Consider the following 18995-nt stretch of genomic DNA (forward strand, 5'->3'; position numbering starts at 1 on the left):
TTTTTTTTTTTTTAAAAATCTAATTGATATAGAAAACCCTAATTAAATAATTACAAAGATAACCCTATCTTTAAATAAATACTAATAAACCCAATTAAATGGTATGACCTAAAAATAAAATAATTTACTAGCACACTTAAATGATACTAAATTAAAATAAATATCTCCTTGTGTTTGTCAATCTAATGCTTGGAAAGGTAGAAACATCTATTTTGTTAGTTCCCAGCTAACTGTGTTAGCTATCAAAAGGATTAGTAATTCACCAAATAGAAGAACTATGTGGTAGTAAAATAAAGAAGTTGAAACTGTTGGTAGATAACTCGGCTGTTATTCTAAGGAGAAACCAAGCAAACTCTAGAGCATCTCAATGAACCCAAAAGCAACTAGAATTCATCTTTTGTTCTACCGCATACGGGAAGCTCATGTAGTCAGTTTAGCAGCGACCGCGAACTTCTATATAAAGCTATTCATGTAATAACAAACAAATAAAATAAAATGAAATAGCAAACAGTGCGTCCTTTGTTATTAAACACGCTCCTCCTTGCATTGTAGCAAACAAAATTAATTTTCTTTACTTAATAAAAGCATGTTATCAACCTACCCGTCCCTATGCTTCTTAACTTAAAAGCATGTTATCTCTAGCCACTTACAATTACAATCTTGCACCCATCTTGGTATCAGAGTAAACTAACCATAAACTCTGGCAACAAGTTCTAGTGCATTTACATTCACTTTCAACTATGTCCAATACATTGTTCCGGTTTTTACCAATGGGGGCTATGATTTTTTGAGCATACCAATGAAGACATTTTTCATTTCACAAGATTTGTGGGGATTTAATTGAAGAAAGCTACGAAGAACGTACAAGTTCAGAAGACTTGTCAACTTGGATAGCTAAAACAAACAAAAAAAGAATTCAAGCAAAAAAAAAAAACAATTTCTCTACTCTTCATCCACCAAGGGTAAGTAAAACTCCTATTTTTTATAAACAAGTCACACTTTTTCTTTTTATTTTTTTGTAAACGTATAAAGAATTCATTTGTTTAGGTAAAGAAGGTATAAAATACAAAATCTTCTCAAACCTTATTAGGTTTAAGAATGAATTCAAAATTCAAATCCACCTTAAACCCATTTTAAAAAGGTTCTAAACGGGTTGGCTCCAAAAACCCACATAATCAGACCCATTGCCATATTTATTTTCTTCTTTTAAGAAAAATTATTGATGAAATTGAAAAATTATTAAATATATGCAGTATTTATTTAAGGGGAAAAAAAAGTTAAAACAAAATTTTTAATCAAAACAAAAGCAAATGTTGACCGGTGGACCCTTACACACGCTCATGACTCAAGAGACCACTTGACAGCCCCCACGAGTTTTGAAGTTTCAATTTAGTGTAGAAAACCGCGGGAATTTTCTCTAAGTCGTTGGTAAAAGTAAAAATAAATCAAACTCTTCAGTTTCAATTTCTCTCTTCCTTTCCCAATTGCTATAACCCAATTCTTGATTTTGCCGAAATTCCACAATCACGGTTCCAATTTTCCCAATAGAATGAAACCCAAGTTGAGATTTTTAGTGTTGGTGTTGATGTCAGTTTGTTGTTCCATAGCAGAATCCAAATGTAACAAAGGATGTGATTTGGCTTTAGCTTCATACTACATGTGGAAGGACTCAAACCTCACATTCAAAGCTCAACTTTTTCAGTCCAACCTTAACATCGACGCTGATACTATTCTCAGTTACAACAAGAAAACCATAAACAGCAAAGACAGTGTTCAACAAGGTGTAAGAGCCAATGTTCCATTCCCATGTGACTGTATTGATGGCAAGTTTCTGGGTCATGTGTTTGATTACACGGTTCAATCAGGGGACACGTACGAGAAAGTGGCGCAGACTTGGTACGCGAATCTGACAACGTACGAGTTGTTAAGGCAGTACAATAGCTATGACCCCAATATGATACCTGATGAGAATGCAAGGATGAATGTGACAGTGACATGTTCGTGTGGGAATAGCTTGGTTTCGAAGAAATACGGTTTGTTTATTACGTATCCACTACGGCTAGGGGACACTGCGGATGCAATTGCTTCGGTTACAGGTCTTAGTGTACCGTTGCTGAGGAGTTACAACCCTGGTATATATTTCACACAAGGGAGTGGTGTGGTGCACTTCCCAGGAAAAGGTGTGGCTTGTTTGTCAAACCTTTTGAGTTAAAAATTTTTTTATTTATTTATTTTATTTTTGAGATATGAGATTTGGGATTTTGTTCATTAGATTTATTTGGTTAGGTTCAGAGGTGTGAAATCTTGTCTTCTTTCTTCTCACCAAAACAAAACAAAAACAAACAAACTTGTCTTTTTCTAGATGTATTTGTATTTTTATATGCTACCTTTTTTTAATTTCTTTTTTATATTTAAAAAAAAAAAAAAAAAAAACCAATGAAAATGACTCACCTCTCTATTGAATTAAAGCAACTAGCAGTAAACAAAATCTGATAAAATTAAATTTGGTCTTCTCTAAACAAATTCTAGTTAAATTAAACATATATGGTTTTCCTTTTTGATATTATTCTAGCATGATTATCACATTGGTGATTTTGACAGTGATTCCTTTTTCTTTTTTTTTCTTTTTTTTGTTTACCATGATGCACATTTGTTCAATTCCAAATTCTGTGAAAAGTATTCGCTATATCCTTTGTCTATTGCACCAAGGGGCCACAATAATTATGCAAAATTATGCTTTCCTTGAGTTTAAAGCATATCGAGATGATACCCTTTTCCTTTCAAAATAGTTTCTGGGGACCATGATTTTTTAAATTAGCTTGACATTTTTATTCCCATTTATTTCCATCTGCAGATCAAAATGATACTTATCCACCTCTGGTATCAAGGTACCTTCTACAAATTTTATCTTCATACTAAATGAACCTACAGCTTACATCTGTGTCTCATTTTCTATTGTTTCTTTTCATTTTATCCCTTTTGCAGCACAACCGGTTTGGCTTTCTTCCACAGTTGGTTTTACAGTGATTATGTTTGCTTTGATATTTGGAGACAAATATGAGATTATAAAGCGGGCAGTTGATGGTGCTTTTGTGCTTAATATTTGCTTATCAATAAGCAGGATTAGCAGTCAGAGTTATTGCTGGAACGGCTATGGGAGGTGTAGCTGTAGGGAATTTAACAAAAAATTCCTAACCTGTGAGAAACAAAACAAATAGAGAAAACACACGTCAAAGAAAATAATCACACGCACAAGACAATATTTACGTGGTTCGGCAATTTGCCTACGTCCACGGAGTTGCAGGGATTTCACTATTATCAGGGAAAATACAATAGTGCACAAGAACACTCAAGAAACCCAAATCCCAATTACACCCTAGCACTCTCTCACAGAAAAAAATAAGAATAGAAGCTGGCTGCCTCTCTTTTCTCTATTTTCTCTCATGCGGCTTGCTCACTAGGTTAATTAGGATTTCTCTCTTTTTTAATCTCTCGGCATTGCCGCATATAATGAAGCATATATATATATATATATGTTACTTTATGAAAGTCGGCTGAGTGGATTCCTTTTTCAACTTGTATTAGGTCACCTTTATGGCCGGATTGGGCTTGGTTGGGCCTTATGGGCTTGTGGTAAAATTCAAGCCACACTAACAAATCTCCACCTTGGCTTGAATTGATCAAGCTACACTAGCAAACTCCTCCATCAGCTCCACCTTAGCCCTTAAGGGCTCACAAGCTGCAAACATCAGCCACAATCCTCCATAACACAGTCCCTCATCCCTGCAACTCATCCTCCTGTCCTCAAGCTAGAAGACCAATTGAAGCTGCGCACAGCTTCAACTTCTCAATAGTGACACCCTTAGTCAACATGTCTGCCGGGTTCTTAGATCCACAAATTTTCTCAAGCATTACCAGCTTATCTTCAACAAGATAACGGATAAAGTGGTATTTTGTCTGTATGTGCTTCGACTTTGAATGAAAAGCCGAATTCTTGGCAAGAAAGATTGCACTCTGACTGTCACTGTGTAGAATGCCCATCTCCTGCTTCTTACCCAATTCTTCTAAGAAACCATGTAGCCAAATCATCTCCTTTCCAGCTTCAGTTGCTGCAACATACTCAGCTTCTGTAGTAGACAAAGTAACAATCTTCTGTAGATTTGAAGCCCATGATATAGCTGTACCACCCAGAGTAAAAACAAACCCAGTAGTACTCTTTCTACTATCAATATCACCAGCAAAATCAGCATCTACATAACCCTGCAGTTTCAAACTTGCACCTGTGAAGCAAAGACATGTATCTGATGAACCCTTCAGATATCTCAGAATCCACTTGACTGCCTCCCAATGCTGCTTTCCAGGCCTACTCATGAATCTGCTCACAACTCCCACTGCATGTGCAATGTCTGGCCTTGTACACACCATAGCATACATCAAGCTGCCAATAGCTGAGGCATAGGGCACCTTGCTCATGTGGTCCCTTTCTTCTTCTGTCTTCGGTGATTGTTCTTTGCTTAGTTTGAAATGACTACCCAAGGGTGTGCTCACTGGTTTGGCTTCATTCATGTTGAACCTGCTGAGAACTTTCTTCACATACTCTGACTGTGAAAGCTTCAATGTACCATTAGCCTTGTCTCTAATGATTCTCATACCAAGGATTTGCTTTGCAGCTCCCAAATCCTTCATTGCAAACTGTTTGGAAAATTGCTTCTTCAGATTATTAATCTCCTCAATGCTAGACCCTGCAATAAGCATATCATCCACATATAACAGTAATATGATGTAAGAATTGTCAAAAGATTTAACATAGCAACAGTGATCAGCTTCACATCTCTTGAACCCAATTCTATGCATAAAACTGTCAAATTTCTTGTACCACTGTCTAGGAGCTTGTTTTAGGCCATACAAGCTCTTTCTCAGTTTGCAAACTAAATTCTCTTGTCCTTGAGCAATGAACCCTTCTGGCTGAATCATGTAAAGGTCTTCCTCCAAGTCACCATGAAGGAATGCTGTCTTCACATCTAACTGCTCAAGATGTAAGTTTTCTGCAGCCACCATTCCCAGTACTAGTCTGATTGTTGACATCTTCACAACTGGAGAAAATATCTCTGTGTAGTCAATGCCTTCCTTCTGCTGGAATCCTTTAACAACTAATCTGGCCTTATAACGTTTGCTACCATCATGCTCATTCTTTATTCTGTATACCCACCTGTTGTGCAAAGCCTTCTTTCCTACTGGCAATTCAGTCAGTTCCCATGTCTGATTCCCCAACAAGGAATCCATCTCATCCTTCATGGCTAACTCCCACTTGCTTGAATTCTCATCTTGCAAGGCTTCATTATAACACTCTGGCTCACCACCATCAGTCAACAGGAGATAATTTAGACTGGGTGAATAACGCTGTGGAGGTCTAATGTTTCTGGAAGATCTGCGGACTTCAGCTACAGGTGTACTCAGATCTACTTGTGAATTTATATTCTCCTTATCTTCTTCACCCCTTTTCTGGACAGTACCTTCAGTCAATTCATCTAAGTTGACAAACTCAGATTTCTTTTGATCTATCCCTGTAACATCTGACACTACAGTTGACCTGTCCTTGTACATAACCTGTTCATTAAATATCACATTTCTACTTTTGATGATTTTCCTGTTTTGTTCATCCCAAAACCTATAGCCAAATTTCTCATCACCATAGCCAATGAAAAAACATATTTTAGACTTTGCATCAAGTTTACTACGAGCATCAGAATCAATATGAACATAGGAAACACAACCAAAAACTTTTAAGTGTGAAAACTTTACCTCTTTACCGCTCCAAACCTCCTCAGGAAGTCTGAACTCCATGGGAACTGAAGGTCCTCGGTTTATTAGGTAAGCTGCAGTGCTAACAGCATCAGCCCAAAAAGTTTTTGGTAGTCCAGCATGCAACCTCATACTCCTAGCACGCTCATTGAGAGTTCTATTCATGCGCTCAGCCACACCATTCTGCTGTGGTGTCCCAGGAATGGTCTTCTCCATCCTAATTCCCTGTGCAGCACAATACTCACTGAACCCTCCATCTATGTACTCTCCTCCATTATCTGACCTCAAACATTTTACTTTCAAACCTGTTTCTGTCTCAACCATGACCTTCCACTTCTTAAAGGTTTCAAATACATCTGATTTATTTTTCAGAAAATAAACCCATACCTTTCTACTTGAGTCATCAATGAAAGTAATGTAGTACCTTGAACCTCCAAGGGATGCAACCGGAGAAGGTCCCCACAAATCAGTGTGTACTAACTCCAATTTTTCAGCCTTCGGTGTCCTGCCAGTTTTCAAGAAGCTCACCTTTTTCTGCTTTCCTAAGATGCAACTTTCACACATGTCAAAATCAATGGACTTCAATTCTGGTAGTTTTCCTTTTGACAACAGCATCTTCATCCCTTTCTCACTCATATGACCAAGTCTGCGGTGCCATAGGCTTGTATTAGTACTTGCATCAGCAACTGCAATTGTGTCTCTTGGACTTGAGGTCATGTACAGAGTACCAGTCTTCTTTCCACGAGCCAATACCCTAGCTCCCTTTGTAACCTTCCAAGTACCACCAACAAATAGTATTGCATGTCCTTCATCATCAAGTTGTCCAACAGAAATCAGATTCCTCCTCAGGTCAGGAATATGTCGAATCTTTTCCAGTAACCAAACAGACCCATTGGGTAACAATATTCGAACATCTCCCATACCCACAACATCCAAGGCTGAACCATCAGCCAAATACACCTTACCAAAATCACCTGCAACATAATTATGTATGATTTCTCGGTGTGGAGTGGTATGAAACGAAGCTCCTGAATCCAAAACCCAATCATCAAGTGGACTGTCTACTGCAAGAAGTAATGCATCCTGTACCTCTTCTGTTACAGCATTAGCTGAATCATCTTCATTCTTCTTCTTAGGACTTTTGCATTGATTCCTAAAGTGACCTGTTTTCCCACAATTCCAGCATTGTACTTGTTGGCCTGATCTAGATTTACTTCTGTTCCGATTAGAATTTCTGGATTTTGATCTGCCCCGATTTGAATTTCTGTTATTACCTCTGCCTCTTGTCTCAAGGTTTAGGGCAGAACCAGATCCTGAGGATTCACTTGCATCTCTTCTGCGAATCTCCTCAGCCAGAATTAAATCTCGTATATCATTGTACTTGAGTTTTTCCTTTCCTGTAGAATTGCTTACTGCCATCCTCATTGCCTCCCAACTGTTTGGCAAAGAAGCCAAGACGATCAGAGCACGAATCTCATCATCAAAATCAATTTCTACAGACGACAATTGATTTGTGATAGTATTAAATTCATTCAGATGTTGTGCTACTGATGCATTCTTTGCCATCTTCAGATTGAACAGTTTCTTCATCAAGTGCACCTTATTGTTTGCTGACGGCTTTTCATACATACCAGACAAAGCTTTCATCAGATCTGCTGTGGTCTTCTCCTTTACAACATTGTGTGCAACAGACCTAGACAGAGTTAACCTGATAACTCCTAGTACCTGTCTATCAAGAAGAGCCCATTCCTCAGCCTTCATAGCCTCAGGTTTTTCCCCTAGAAGCGGTTGATGCAATTTCCTCCCATAAAGGTAATCCTCAATCTGCATCCTCCAATACGCGAAGTCTGTGCCATCAAACTTTTCTATTCCAGACGCCTTTCCTGCTTCCTCTGTCATTGCTCCCACTTAAACCTAACCCTAGGCTCTGATACCAGTTGTAGGGAATTTAACAAAAAAAATTCCTAACCTGTGAGAAACAAAACAAATAGAGAAAACACACGTCAAAGAAAATAATCACACGCACAAGACAATATTTACGTGGTTCGGCAATTTGCCTACGTCCACGGAGTTGCAGGGATTTCACTATTATCAGGGAAAATACAATAGTGCACAAGAACACTCAAGAAACCCAAATCCCAATTACACCCTAGCACTCTCTCACAGAAAAAAATAAGAATAGAAGCTGGCTGCCTCTCTTTTCTCTATTTTCTCTCATGCGGCTTGCTCACTAGGTTAATTAGGATTTCTCTCTTTTTTAATCTCTCGGCATTGCCGCATATAATGAAGCATATATATATATATATATGTTACTTTATGAAAGTCGGCTGAGTGGATTCCTTTTTCAACTTGTATTAGGTCACCTTTATGGCCGGATTGGGCTTGGTTGGGCCTTATGGGCTTGTGGTAAAATTCAAGCCACACTAACAGTAGCTAGCGTGCTGTTACTTGCAGCCTGTATATATTTCGGATGTTACCGGAAGATGAAGGTGGAGGCATTGTTGCTCTCTTCAGCACCTGAGGGTGCATCTGCTCAGCATGAGCGCGGTATATATATTTTGTACAGAATTCTTACCCACCTGCTTTTGTGCTTTTAAAAATAATTGTCAATGAATGATTGCTTCGTGGATCTACTGGTCCTGAAAATCATCTTTGTACTTAATTTACCTCTGAATGGAAATGCTAGAAATTTCAATTAAATGAAGTGAGAATCTTATTTAATCATCGTCGGCCAGACAGTCACATTGCTCATAGATAACTAAAGATCTTATTCTTATTTATTGTTAAGCATCCCTTTACCCACCAACACCCCCCCCCCCCCCCCCCCCCCCAAAAAAAAAGAAAAAGACATTATGTTTCTTGTTAATTTATTTTTTTCATTTCTGAATAAAGTTATCTGAAGTTGCTGACAGATGATACTCTTTCAATGAATGTGATTGTTGATTTTATTGAAAGAGTTTTCACTGGTGTTGGTGCTCTGATCTTTCTGCAAAATGGTTGGCCAATCTAACCTCAGACATCCCATTTAAGCATCTCCTCTGAATTGTTTGAACTTTATATAAAGAGTCATTGTGACTGATAGAAACAATGAAGTTGTATGGATCTTTGCTTCTTCTTCTTTTTTTCAAGTGGGAGCTTAGACATGAATTCACTAAATTTTTTTACCTCTGTTTTTATTTAGGCCATAGACGTACCAAGAATAGACATGCAGAATCAACTGGTCCCAGTGGTGGTCCAGCTTCAGGTCATATAGGTATAACTGTGCACATATCAGTTGAGTTGAGTTCTCGTATGAAGAACTTGCCACAGCTACTAATGACTTCAGCATGGCTAGTAAGATTGGTGAAGGTGGTTTTGGGGCTGTTTATTATGCAGAGCTGAGAGGCAAGGTTTGTATTCATAAGTATTTTTTTTCATCATAGGTGGATTGTACATTAACAATGTATGGGAGATTTGCAAATTAATTATGTGGTTGACTCTGTAACTTGACTGATTTTATTAGTCAAGAGTTTTATTCATTTAGGTCTATAATAAATGATATACTTGTTCGTCTACATGCTAGGTTTGCAACCTTTCGTGACATTTGATGATAATCCTTTTAGGGAAAGATATCAAATAGGAACACCATAGTGATCCTTTTAGATAGGAGATGGTGAGAACTTTGGTTTTCAATTTTTATTTTTAATCAAGATGATATTGGGAACAAACTTATTAAAGCACATATAAAGGTTCAAGGTGAGGACTACTTAGCAAAATGAATAGCTGAATAGATCAAATGACTTTAGTAACTTTTGTATTCTTATCCGAATATGATTATATTTTTTGTGAATTTTAGCAACTTTAAACTAGGAATGTTGAGGTTGATTGTAAGAAAGAATCTAAATACAAAAGTCAAGCTGGACAGAACGGTATATGTGGAATTCGCAAAGTCGGCTCTAGTTTATATGTATGAGGCTAGTTGAGTAAAGTTTAGGTACCAATCTGGAGAAGTAGAAGTGGTAATGAGAAAAATGGATACACTGTTCAATCAACCTTTAACCTTTGCTCATGCTAAATAAGAATTTGTACATCCATCAACATCTAAGCTCTACATAGCATTTTGCATTCGTGATTACTCCGTATGGATGGCTAAGCAAGCAAATCAACTTTTAGCTATGCCGTCATATTATCAATTTTCACTTTCCAAACAGTCTCCCCCCATCACTCTTATCTGTGCAGAAAGCCGCAATCAAGAAGATGGCTATAGAAGCATCTAAAGAATTTCTAGCTGAATTAAAGGTTTTAACAAGTGTTCCTCACTTGAACCTGGTAATATACTTTCTTTCCCAAGAATACTAAAAGAATATGCTTATTGCTTAAAAAGCTAAATGAAAGTTTCATCAATCATATTCTTTGAACATCATTTCTGGAAAATATAATCTGCCTCCCAAGAATTGAAATGATTGCAGACAGAAGGAAATTTTGGTTGATTTATTTACTTGTAGTTGTGGTTATTGGGGGAATCCTATATCCATTAACTAATAATAATGATGCTCTGGTAGGATGGATTTTTATCAGTCAGCTGTGTATTAAATACAAGTGTGCATCCAAAAAATGCAGTAGCCATGTTATTTTCTCTGTAGTGTAGATAGAACTTTAAGATGTTTGATTCTCTTCTTTTTGTCTATACGCTATATATTACTTACTAACAACCAATGCAGGTGTGCTTGATCGGGTATTGTGTTCAAGGTTCTCTTTTTTTGGTCTATGAATACATTGAGAATGGCAACTTAAATGAACATTTGTGTGGTTCATCAGGTGAGATTACATGTATATGGTGATGATGTTTCTAAGTGATGTCAAATTCAGATCAATAGACATAATTATGTTTATATGTTTCCAGGGAGGGACCCCTTGCCATGGTCTACTAGGGTACAAATTGCCCTTGATTCAGCTAGAGGTCTTGAATACATCCATGAGCATACTCTTCCGGTTTATATCCATCGTGATATTAAATCAGCAAATATATTGATAGACAGGAACTTTCACGCAAAGGTTGCATTAGTATTTAGTAACTCTATTGTTGCTATGGATCTTCATAAATTTGTTCACATCGCTTTATTGCATTGTAGGTTGCAGATTTTGGGTTAACTAAACTGTCTAAAGTTGGAGGTGTTTCACTCCCCACAAGTGTCATGGGAACGTTTGGATACATACCACCTGAGTAAGTTTACTTTTGTCTGTAAATTTATCAAGAGAGTAACAATTTCAGCAATGGGAGATGGAATTGGGGTGTTTTGCAGATGCGAGCTGCTGTTAGAAGGACCCTATATAAGCTCAATGAGTGGCTATCTAGAGTTTTCTCTGCCAGTCTATAATTTTCTGACCAGAGGACTTGCATTGTGTGTGATTGATAAGCAATGTCCAACATTTGATACATATCTATGAGATTGTTTGGGCTTGACGATTTATTAATTTCACTAGTGGTTAATGGCATGGCAGCTGCCATCAAAAATTTGAGAGACCTTTCGTTAGTGATAATTTATGCTTTTTTAGGTGCCAGGATATGCCTCTCTTTTTTCCCCTATTTCTGCCAATATTTTATCCTGTGTTACTGTTGATATTTTGTTCTTCTGGCCACTGATGTTCTCCTTGGAAATGGATTTCACAAAGATGAGTTCGCTACTCATTGTTTACTGATCCCAGGGACTCCTTCCTAATATGGGAGGAAAAACTTTAGCTACAATTTCAGTAAAAATTGGATTATTTTCTATACCTTCTTTGCAGATATGCTCGGTATGGAGATGTTTCTCCCAAAGTAGATGTATACGCTTTTGGTGTTGTCCTTTATGAACTTATTTCTGCCAAGGAAGCTGTTCTCAAGGCATATGATTCCACTTCTGAATCTAAGAGCCTTGTCGCTTTAGTAATCTTCTTTCCATCCCTCTAATTAAACAGCTTGATATGAAGCTTTTATTAGGCTTACTCCTGTCTAAAACCACTTTCAAAGAAATCAAGCTTGGACATATATTTATTTTATTTGTTGTGTTTCACAGTTTGAGGATGTATTTAATCAACCTGATCCTAGAGATGACTTGCGCAAAGTAGTTGATCCTCGTCTTGGAGATGACTACCCCCTCGACTCAGTCTGGACGGTGAAACAATACTCACACAAAAACCATTTAAGTACTTTTTTGTGATTAATTTCATTTCCAATGATTCAATAGAGGTGTTTGATTGTAGGTGGCACAGCTTGCCAACGCATGCACACAAAAGGATACGCGACTACGTCCAAGCATGAGATCTATTGTGGTTGCCTTGATCATACTTTCATCGACGGCTGAGGATTTGGAGGTTAGCTCTGTTTATGAAAATCAAGCTCTCGTCAATCTAATGTTCAGAAAGGTAGAATGCAGATAGTGCAATATCTTTAAACGTCAGGGTTTTTCTTTCTGTGAGTATTATTAAGCCATTTCAATAATAGCACCCTCTGAATCACTTTAATTATTTCTTTTATAGACGGAATCAATCTCCATGCTAGGAACATAATTCCAGCCCCTTAGGGCTAAACCAAATATAGGTTTTGCAATAGCTGACTGCTGACCCTATTCTTGTTCCCAGCCATCTGTTAAGAGTCTGAAAGTCTATAAATTTGTAATGAGATTTGATTATCATGATAATATCTTTAAAAGAATGAGAAATTGAAATAATTAATTTGAAACTTAAAAGAGATTAGTTTTACAAAAAAAAAGACAACTCACTATATCACTGCGCACCCTTGATGCGGTGGTTACTTCACAAGTATAAATACTTGTGGGGTGTGGGAAGTAATAAAAAACTTTTAAAAGTAGTTCAATTTTTAAGGAGAACAAATTGTCTTCACTAAATTTTAAAGAATAAACTATATATTATACCACATATTGTGAGTTTTTTTTTTCTTAGAAAGTTTCAACTTATAGTGTCCACTTTTGATGATAATTCTTTATTATCAAATTAAGACACTAATCAGTTTTTGGTGTAGGCGAGAACACATATTGGGAGATGAAAAGGTAAAAAGGGGGAGAAAAATTGAAGAAAGTGTAATAATAAGTTAAGAAATTAATAATAAGAAGAGTTAAAAATAAGAAAGAGATGATATTTTGACTATTATATATTGGAGTTTTAATTCACCTAAAGTGAGTAAATGTTTAAAAAAAATTAGGAAAAATTAGAAAGAAAAAGGATAATGACATTGCAGCTAATATGGCTAAATTGGAGTAACGATAATAAATGTTAAAATTAATTAATAATAGAAAATAAAAATTAATTGGAAAAGACAATCTAATTATCTTAAGGAGAAAACTATATTAAGAATAAGAAGATTACATGATTATACAAAAATTCTTATAATGTTAACAATTGTGAAAATACTTTGTGAATAATGATAACAATGGTTAACAATGTAGTCAACCATATAATCTTCTTCTTTTAAAATATTTTACATCAGAAAATATTATAGGAACAATATGAATGGATGAATACAATCAACACAAAATTTATTTTTTGTATAAAAAATAAAAGAGTTACATTCATCATGAGCCACCTTTTGGATTGTAGGGTAGAACAAATTGGCCAAATTTTCCATATTATACTCATTTTCAAACATATTCATTAGTTAGCATCGTTTCCAAACTTATTAGCAAACTAACATCTCGAATCTCTTAGACTTGAGTTCACTGTAGCAACTCGAATCTTAGAGCCTCGAGTTCTATGTGTTGGCAGAGTTGAGATGGAATAAAATCCATGTGGAACTCGAGTCTAAAAAGACTCGAGTTCCTACTCTGCACAAATAACAAATCTAATTCATGCAATTGATCAAAGAAGAAGAAGAAAAAAAAAATTAAGGAATTAGAGGAAAACCTTCACTTGGAGCATTTTTTGCCTGGGTTCAGTCTGAACCGCTGCTTGGAGCCTTCTTTGTGGTTTGTGTTTTTGATCTCTTTGGGTTTGTTGCTTCATGTTTCTGTTTTTCATCTCTCTGGGTGTTCGTGGTTTCTGTTTTGATCTCTTACTTCGTGTTCCTGTTTTTGTTGTTTCTTTGATCTTTTGTAAGAACTCGTGGATCTTTTTCAGAGGGAGAGGAAGAGGTTCAAAGAAGAAGAAGAAGATACCCACGTTTTTTTTATATCTTCTTTTGGTTTTCTTTTGTGGAACTCGAGTCTTAGAGACTCGAGTTCCACATGAATTTTTATTCCACTTTAGCTTTGCCACCTCATGGAACTCGAGTCTTAAAGACTCGAGATACTAGTTTCTTAAATAATTTCGAAAACATGCTAACTAGCAAAATTGTTAGCAAAATGGTGTTAAATTGCAAAAAAAATCCGAACAAATTAGGTTTTAGAAAGTTTGTTTAAAACTAAAAGAATGATTCACAAATTCTATATATTTTTTAATGATACAAAAAAGGTTATAAATAGCTTTTATTAAAATGTGAATATTTTCACTAACTTACTTTTCAAATTCCTGAAAAAAATTGTATTATTTTTAATATTAAATTTTATTTTAAAATATTATTAAGATGAATTAGCAATTATTTATTTTCCTTTTGTGCATTGTAACGTTTCATGAGGACATTTTATGAAGAAAATTTTATTTATTTGAATTTAAGTTCTTCCAACAATTATGAAAATTTCAAGCAATAATTTGAAAGGTAATTCATGTTGTAGTTCATTTTTTTGATTGTGTAGTTGTATGATGGAATTGGGTTGTAATTTATAAGTTTTTTTTTTTTTTTTTTAATCATAATTTATAAGTTGCTTAGGATTGAATGTTGTGTAATGTGTGATTTATGGAGTAGTCAATTGGTTTTTCATTATTTTTAAGTTAATAAAAACCTTATATATACTCTTTTTTTTTTTTTTTTTTTTTTTTAGCCTTAGTCCAAATTGCTTAAAAAAGTTAATAATAATAATAAAATTATCACACGCAACATGCGGGTTTGCACTTCTTCCAACATTTTCCCTTCCTTTTTATCTCTTTATCTCCCCACTACTCTTTACTTTATCGTTACACTTTCTTCCTCTTTCTAATAGTTTGACTCTTTTTCTCTCCATTTTATTTTGTATAAATTTGATATTATTTTCTCAATTCAGTCCATATTTTTCTGCCACAAAACTGTGAGTACTCTCTCTCTCTCTCTCTCTACTTTCTTTTGGTAGATTTTTGTTCTTTCTTATACATCTAATTAAGGTTGATTGCTCTTTTCTCTTTTTTCTTTTTTCTTTTTAATATGTGTTTTCGTATTGTGTTTTTTTTTTTTTTTGGTCCTAATTTCCCATTAGAAAGTCTTCTCTTTCCCTTTAATCCTTTAATAGCTTTGGTTGAATCTTAGTTTGGGTTAATACTTAGTTTCTTTTGGAAATAGGAATTTGAATATGCCTACTAATTGTTTGAATAATAAATTATTATAAAGTTTATTTTTTTATTCATTTAGTTTCATTTTAATTTTGGTTAAGATAACATTGTATTTCTGTGATGTGAGTTTTGATTATTATGATAATTTTCTTATTCCTTAAGAGATGAGAAATTTGAATCAGAAATTTGAAACTTATAAAGTTTAGTTGTATATTAGGCAAATATAATACACTACAATAAAAGTTAGAAAAATATGGTTCACCTTAAAAAAAAAAATTAATCAAACACACAAAAATAAAATAATAAAATGATATATTTGTAGAGATAAAAAGATTAAAAAAAAAAATACTTGTAGAAATATTCTTAAAAAATAAACAATACTTAAAATAATTATTACTTTTTATATATAACACCTCATTACATAATATTTATATTCCCATGCATCGCGTGGGTCTGTGGCTAGTGGACTTAATAGTCAAGACCCACTCATTTCTTTGCTTCAAAACGATATTCCTTCACACTCATTCAAGGGTTAATATAACATGTTTCTTTTTTTTAACTTCCTAATTTTGATGTCGATCTAAATGCATATAGAATAATGCTAGAGATATAAACTTTTTTATAAAAAAATTTACAAACTGCTGATGTAATGAATAATTATTGGTAAATGAAAAAAATGATGTTAATGATAAGCTAAAATGAAAACTGATGAAGCACGAGCTCGTCAGTAAGAGTGGGCAGATGGAATCCCTTGTTGGTGTGAGTATATGCTCTATAAGGGTCACTGGTGTGATGCCTGCCACAACGCCTCCGATGCCAAAGTTAAAATAATAACAAAACAAGATAAAAAACCAGAGTGCTCTCTCAAAGTGTGAATGTATGTGTGTACTTTCTGTTGACTGTGTGAGGGCTTTATACATGTGGCTTTAGGGGCTAGTTGTTGTTGTTGTTAATGCTTTCCCAGGTAACGCCTCTGGTCCAATAATGGGACTTTTAAGAGGCTCCCAACGGTCTGCCTGGTTGATTTGGTAACTGCCTAGGTCATTGATTGACTGCATTGAATGACTCCCCTGCCTTCGTCAGTGATGACTGTTTTTCTTCGTTATTCAGGACGACTTCGTCAAGGATGCTTTCTTCGTCATTAGTATTAGCTTCGTCTGTGGGATGTAATCTCATCATTCCCATCAAAAACCAATAAAAAGCTGACCACTTTAACAGTTTGTAAAAATATTGTAAAATAGTTTGTTTGTAACATTACTCATGCATATATGATTACAATAGTGTCAATTAAAACAAGACTGCTTACCTTGTGCAGGAAATAAATTATCAAGAAGATACTGAGGAAGAACCCAAAATGCAAAACAAAACCGCGTTCAACTCTACTTAGCCCTGGACAATATGATCCATTACAATGGCTACAATTTTATCATCCATCCTCAATTACCATATCTCCTCCATTGATCTATTGTATCTCTCGTCTTTCCTTCCAAAATTAATAGAGCAGTTACATTATAAATAATTAACTCTACTTGTTTGATAAGTTGCCAAGTGCAGCTAGATTTTATTCAAATGTAATCTCACACTTTTTCAAAATGCTGAGGGTTAATTGCAAATTGCTGAAGATTCAACAGACTGCTTAATCGACAGTCGTATGCTTGTTGTGGTCTACTCTAGACTGCAAGTCATGTATTTCCTTCCTATTCATTTTATTGTAACAACTAACAACACGTGATTAACTAAGTCTAGGTGTCCCTGTATGATTGGATGTCAATGTAACTGATTTAGGAGATAGTCTGTTAGGAGTTAGTTTTTTTTTCTCCTAGCCTTTATTTTCTATTATACTATAACATAGAGGAGCTGTACAAATTGAATCAATTAAATTAATACAATTGAGAACTTCTCTGCAATTCGATATGGTATCAAAGCTACGAGTTGACACAAACCATTTCAATGACGTCAACTTCTTCAACCCCAAACAATTGATGATTCTCACCCTCTGTGGAGAAAGCCCTAGTGTTGTGTTAGTTTTCCAACTTGGTCTCGTCACGTGCAATGGAGAGGTCTCTAATTGCAAAGAACAAATTAAGATTTGTAGATGGGACTCACTCTTAGTACAACTATGGTGCAAGCCTAGACACGTTGCAACAATATAGTTGCATTTGGATTCTCAATTAACTCACCAAGGATCGAAATGAGTCTAGTTTATCGCAATCCTGCTCTTGAGGTTTGTAACAATCTTAGAGAGATATTTTGATAGCAACAGAGATGGAATTCATGATAAGTGACTTCCTTTGGGTGGAAGACAAACCACAGTTCAATAGCAAATTCCTCGACAATTGGCCTAATGCCATACATGTTTATTTAAAGAGCAACAATTTCCTAAGATAACTAGATATAGTTAGTAGATAATTATTCAAATATTCAAATAGAGATAAGATACCTAGATAACTAGGACTACTCAAATAAAAATAAGATAACTAGCACAAAAGATAAGGACTCTCAAAGGTTGGGCAACAATAAGACTCTCATAAGGCATTTATGTAGTACCCCATCATTCTGCCCCCCCCCCCCCCCCCCCCCCACCACCACCACCACTACAAAAAACTAGGACTATAGTGGCGTTTGTCAAAAACGCCACTATAAGGACCCTATAGTGGCGTTCTCTATAAACGCTGCTATAGGCATATCTATAGTGGCGTTCACGGAGTCCTATAGTGGCGTAATGGGTAGAAAACAACGACTAGAGTTAATGGAAAGTGGGCAGTGCTCTTCTCATGCAATAGGGAGCCAACAAGAAGAGACACGTAATGCTGCATTGGAGGAAGACATTCCACATAACGATGATGCCACAAAACCTCCATGTATGAACTCTACTTTTCAAATTTTTGCTTCCATGTGTGTGCTAGTTGTGATGTGAATATTGGAAAGTAGTTTCTCATTGTGGTTCACTATGTACAGATGACATGGTGGCAACCCCTGCTAATGTTGGACTATGTGCAAAACATGGTAGTACTCTAATAAGAGACATTTGGAATCTGCCACTAGGAACAAAACATGTACTGCATTTGAATGGCCAAGGGCAATCAATTGGGGGAAGTGGGGCAACATTTAAGAGGTGGATAGGCACTATTACGAGAAAGTATTATATGTGCCCAGTGGTGCCTATTGATTGGAAGTGCCTATCTAATACAAAAGAGAGTGTTGGGGGGAGATTGAGGTAATAGTGACAACAACTTTGGCATGTTGCTTTAATATTATCAAAATATAAGTATAGTTATGCGTAGTTATGCTAGATGATGTAATATATACTAGAGTATCATTATGAGTAGCTATGTAATTATAATTTCGACAAGGATCAACTTTGACATGTATGTTGACTAAGTGTGTTCTTTCTAGAGACGATGGGCCATCCCTGCAGATAAAGTCCCGCTAGCGAAACCAAAGGACTGGACAATGCAACTATTGGGGCTCCTGAGAAGGGCGCACAGGACCATGTTAAAGAATGAACAATGTTTGGAAGGTATGAGTAAACAACAAGTTGTAGACAATATACCAAACAATTGTGATGAAGAACGGTGGAAGAAGTTGGTGGAATATTGGTTTGCAAAGGAAGTATAGGTACTAACATTTTTTGATTATTGAAATTCTTTGCGGTAACAATGGATTGATATTATTGGACTTTACGTAGTATATTAGATTGATGATGTTGTTTGGTGGTGATTTGTGTGACTGCATTTGTAGACAAAGGCTCTGCAGAACAAGGCTAGCCGTGGATTCCAAGAAGAAATTCCTAGAACTAGAGCAAGAAGTTTGGCACAACC

The 18995-nt window shown here is 35.7% G+C and overlaps 1 protein-coding gene across 1 annotated transcript; it reads left to right on the plus strand.

Moving 5' to 3' along the window:
* Nucleotides 1-1473: 1473 nt before the first annotated feature.
* On the plus strand, nt 1474-17004 carry LOC126695305 (lysM domain receptor-like kinase 3). Its single transcript, XM_050391996.1, is given in 15 exon segments — nt 1474-2180; nt 2855-2888; nt 2986-2993; nt 3122-3169; nt 8239-8349; nt 8984-9075; nt 9078-9191; nt 10021-10110; nt 10503-10599; nt 10685-10836; nt 10914-11005; nt 11569-11707; nt 11838-11936; nt 12025-12186; nt 16490-17004. Coding segments are annotated over 15 exon segments (1941 nt in total). The 5' UTR covers nt 1474-1549; the 3' UTR covers nt 16562-17004.
* Nucleotides 17005-18995: the final 1991 nt, after the last annotated feature.

This window comes from Quercus robur, chromosome 8, assembly GCF_932294415.1.
Source record: "Quercus robur chromosome 8, dhQueRobu3.1, whole genome shotgun sequence".
Taxonomy (NCBI): domain Eukaryota; kingdom Viridiplantae; phylum Streptophyta; class Magnoliopsida; order Fagales; family Fagaceae; genus Quercus; species Quercus robur.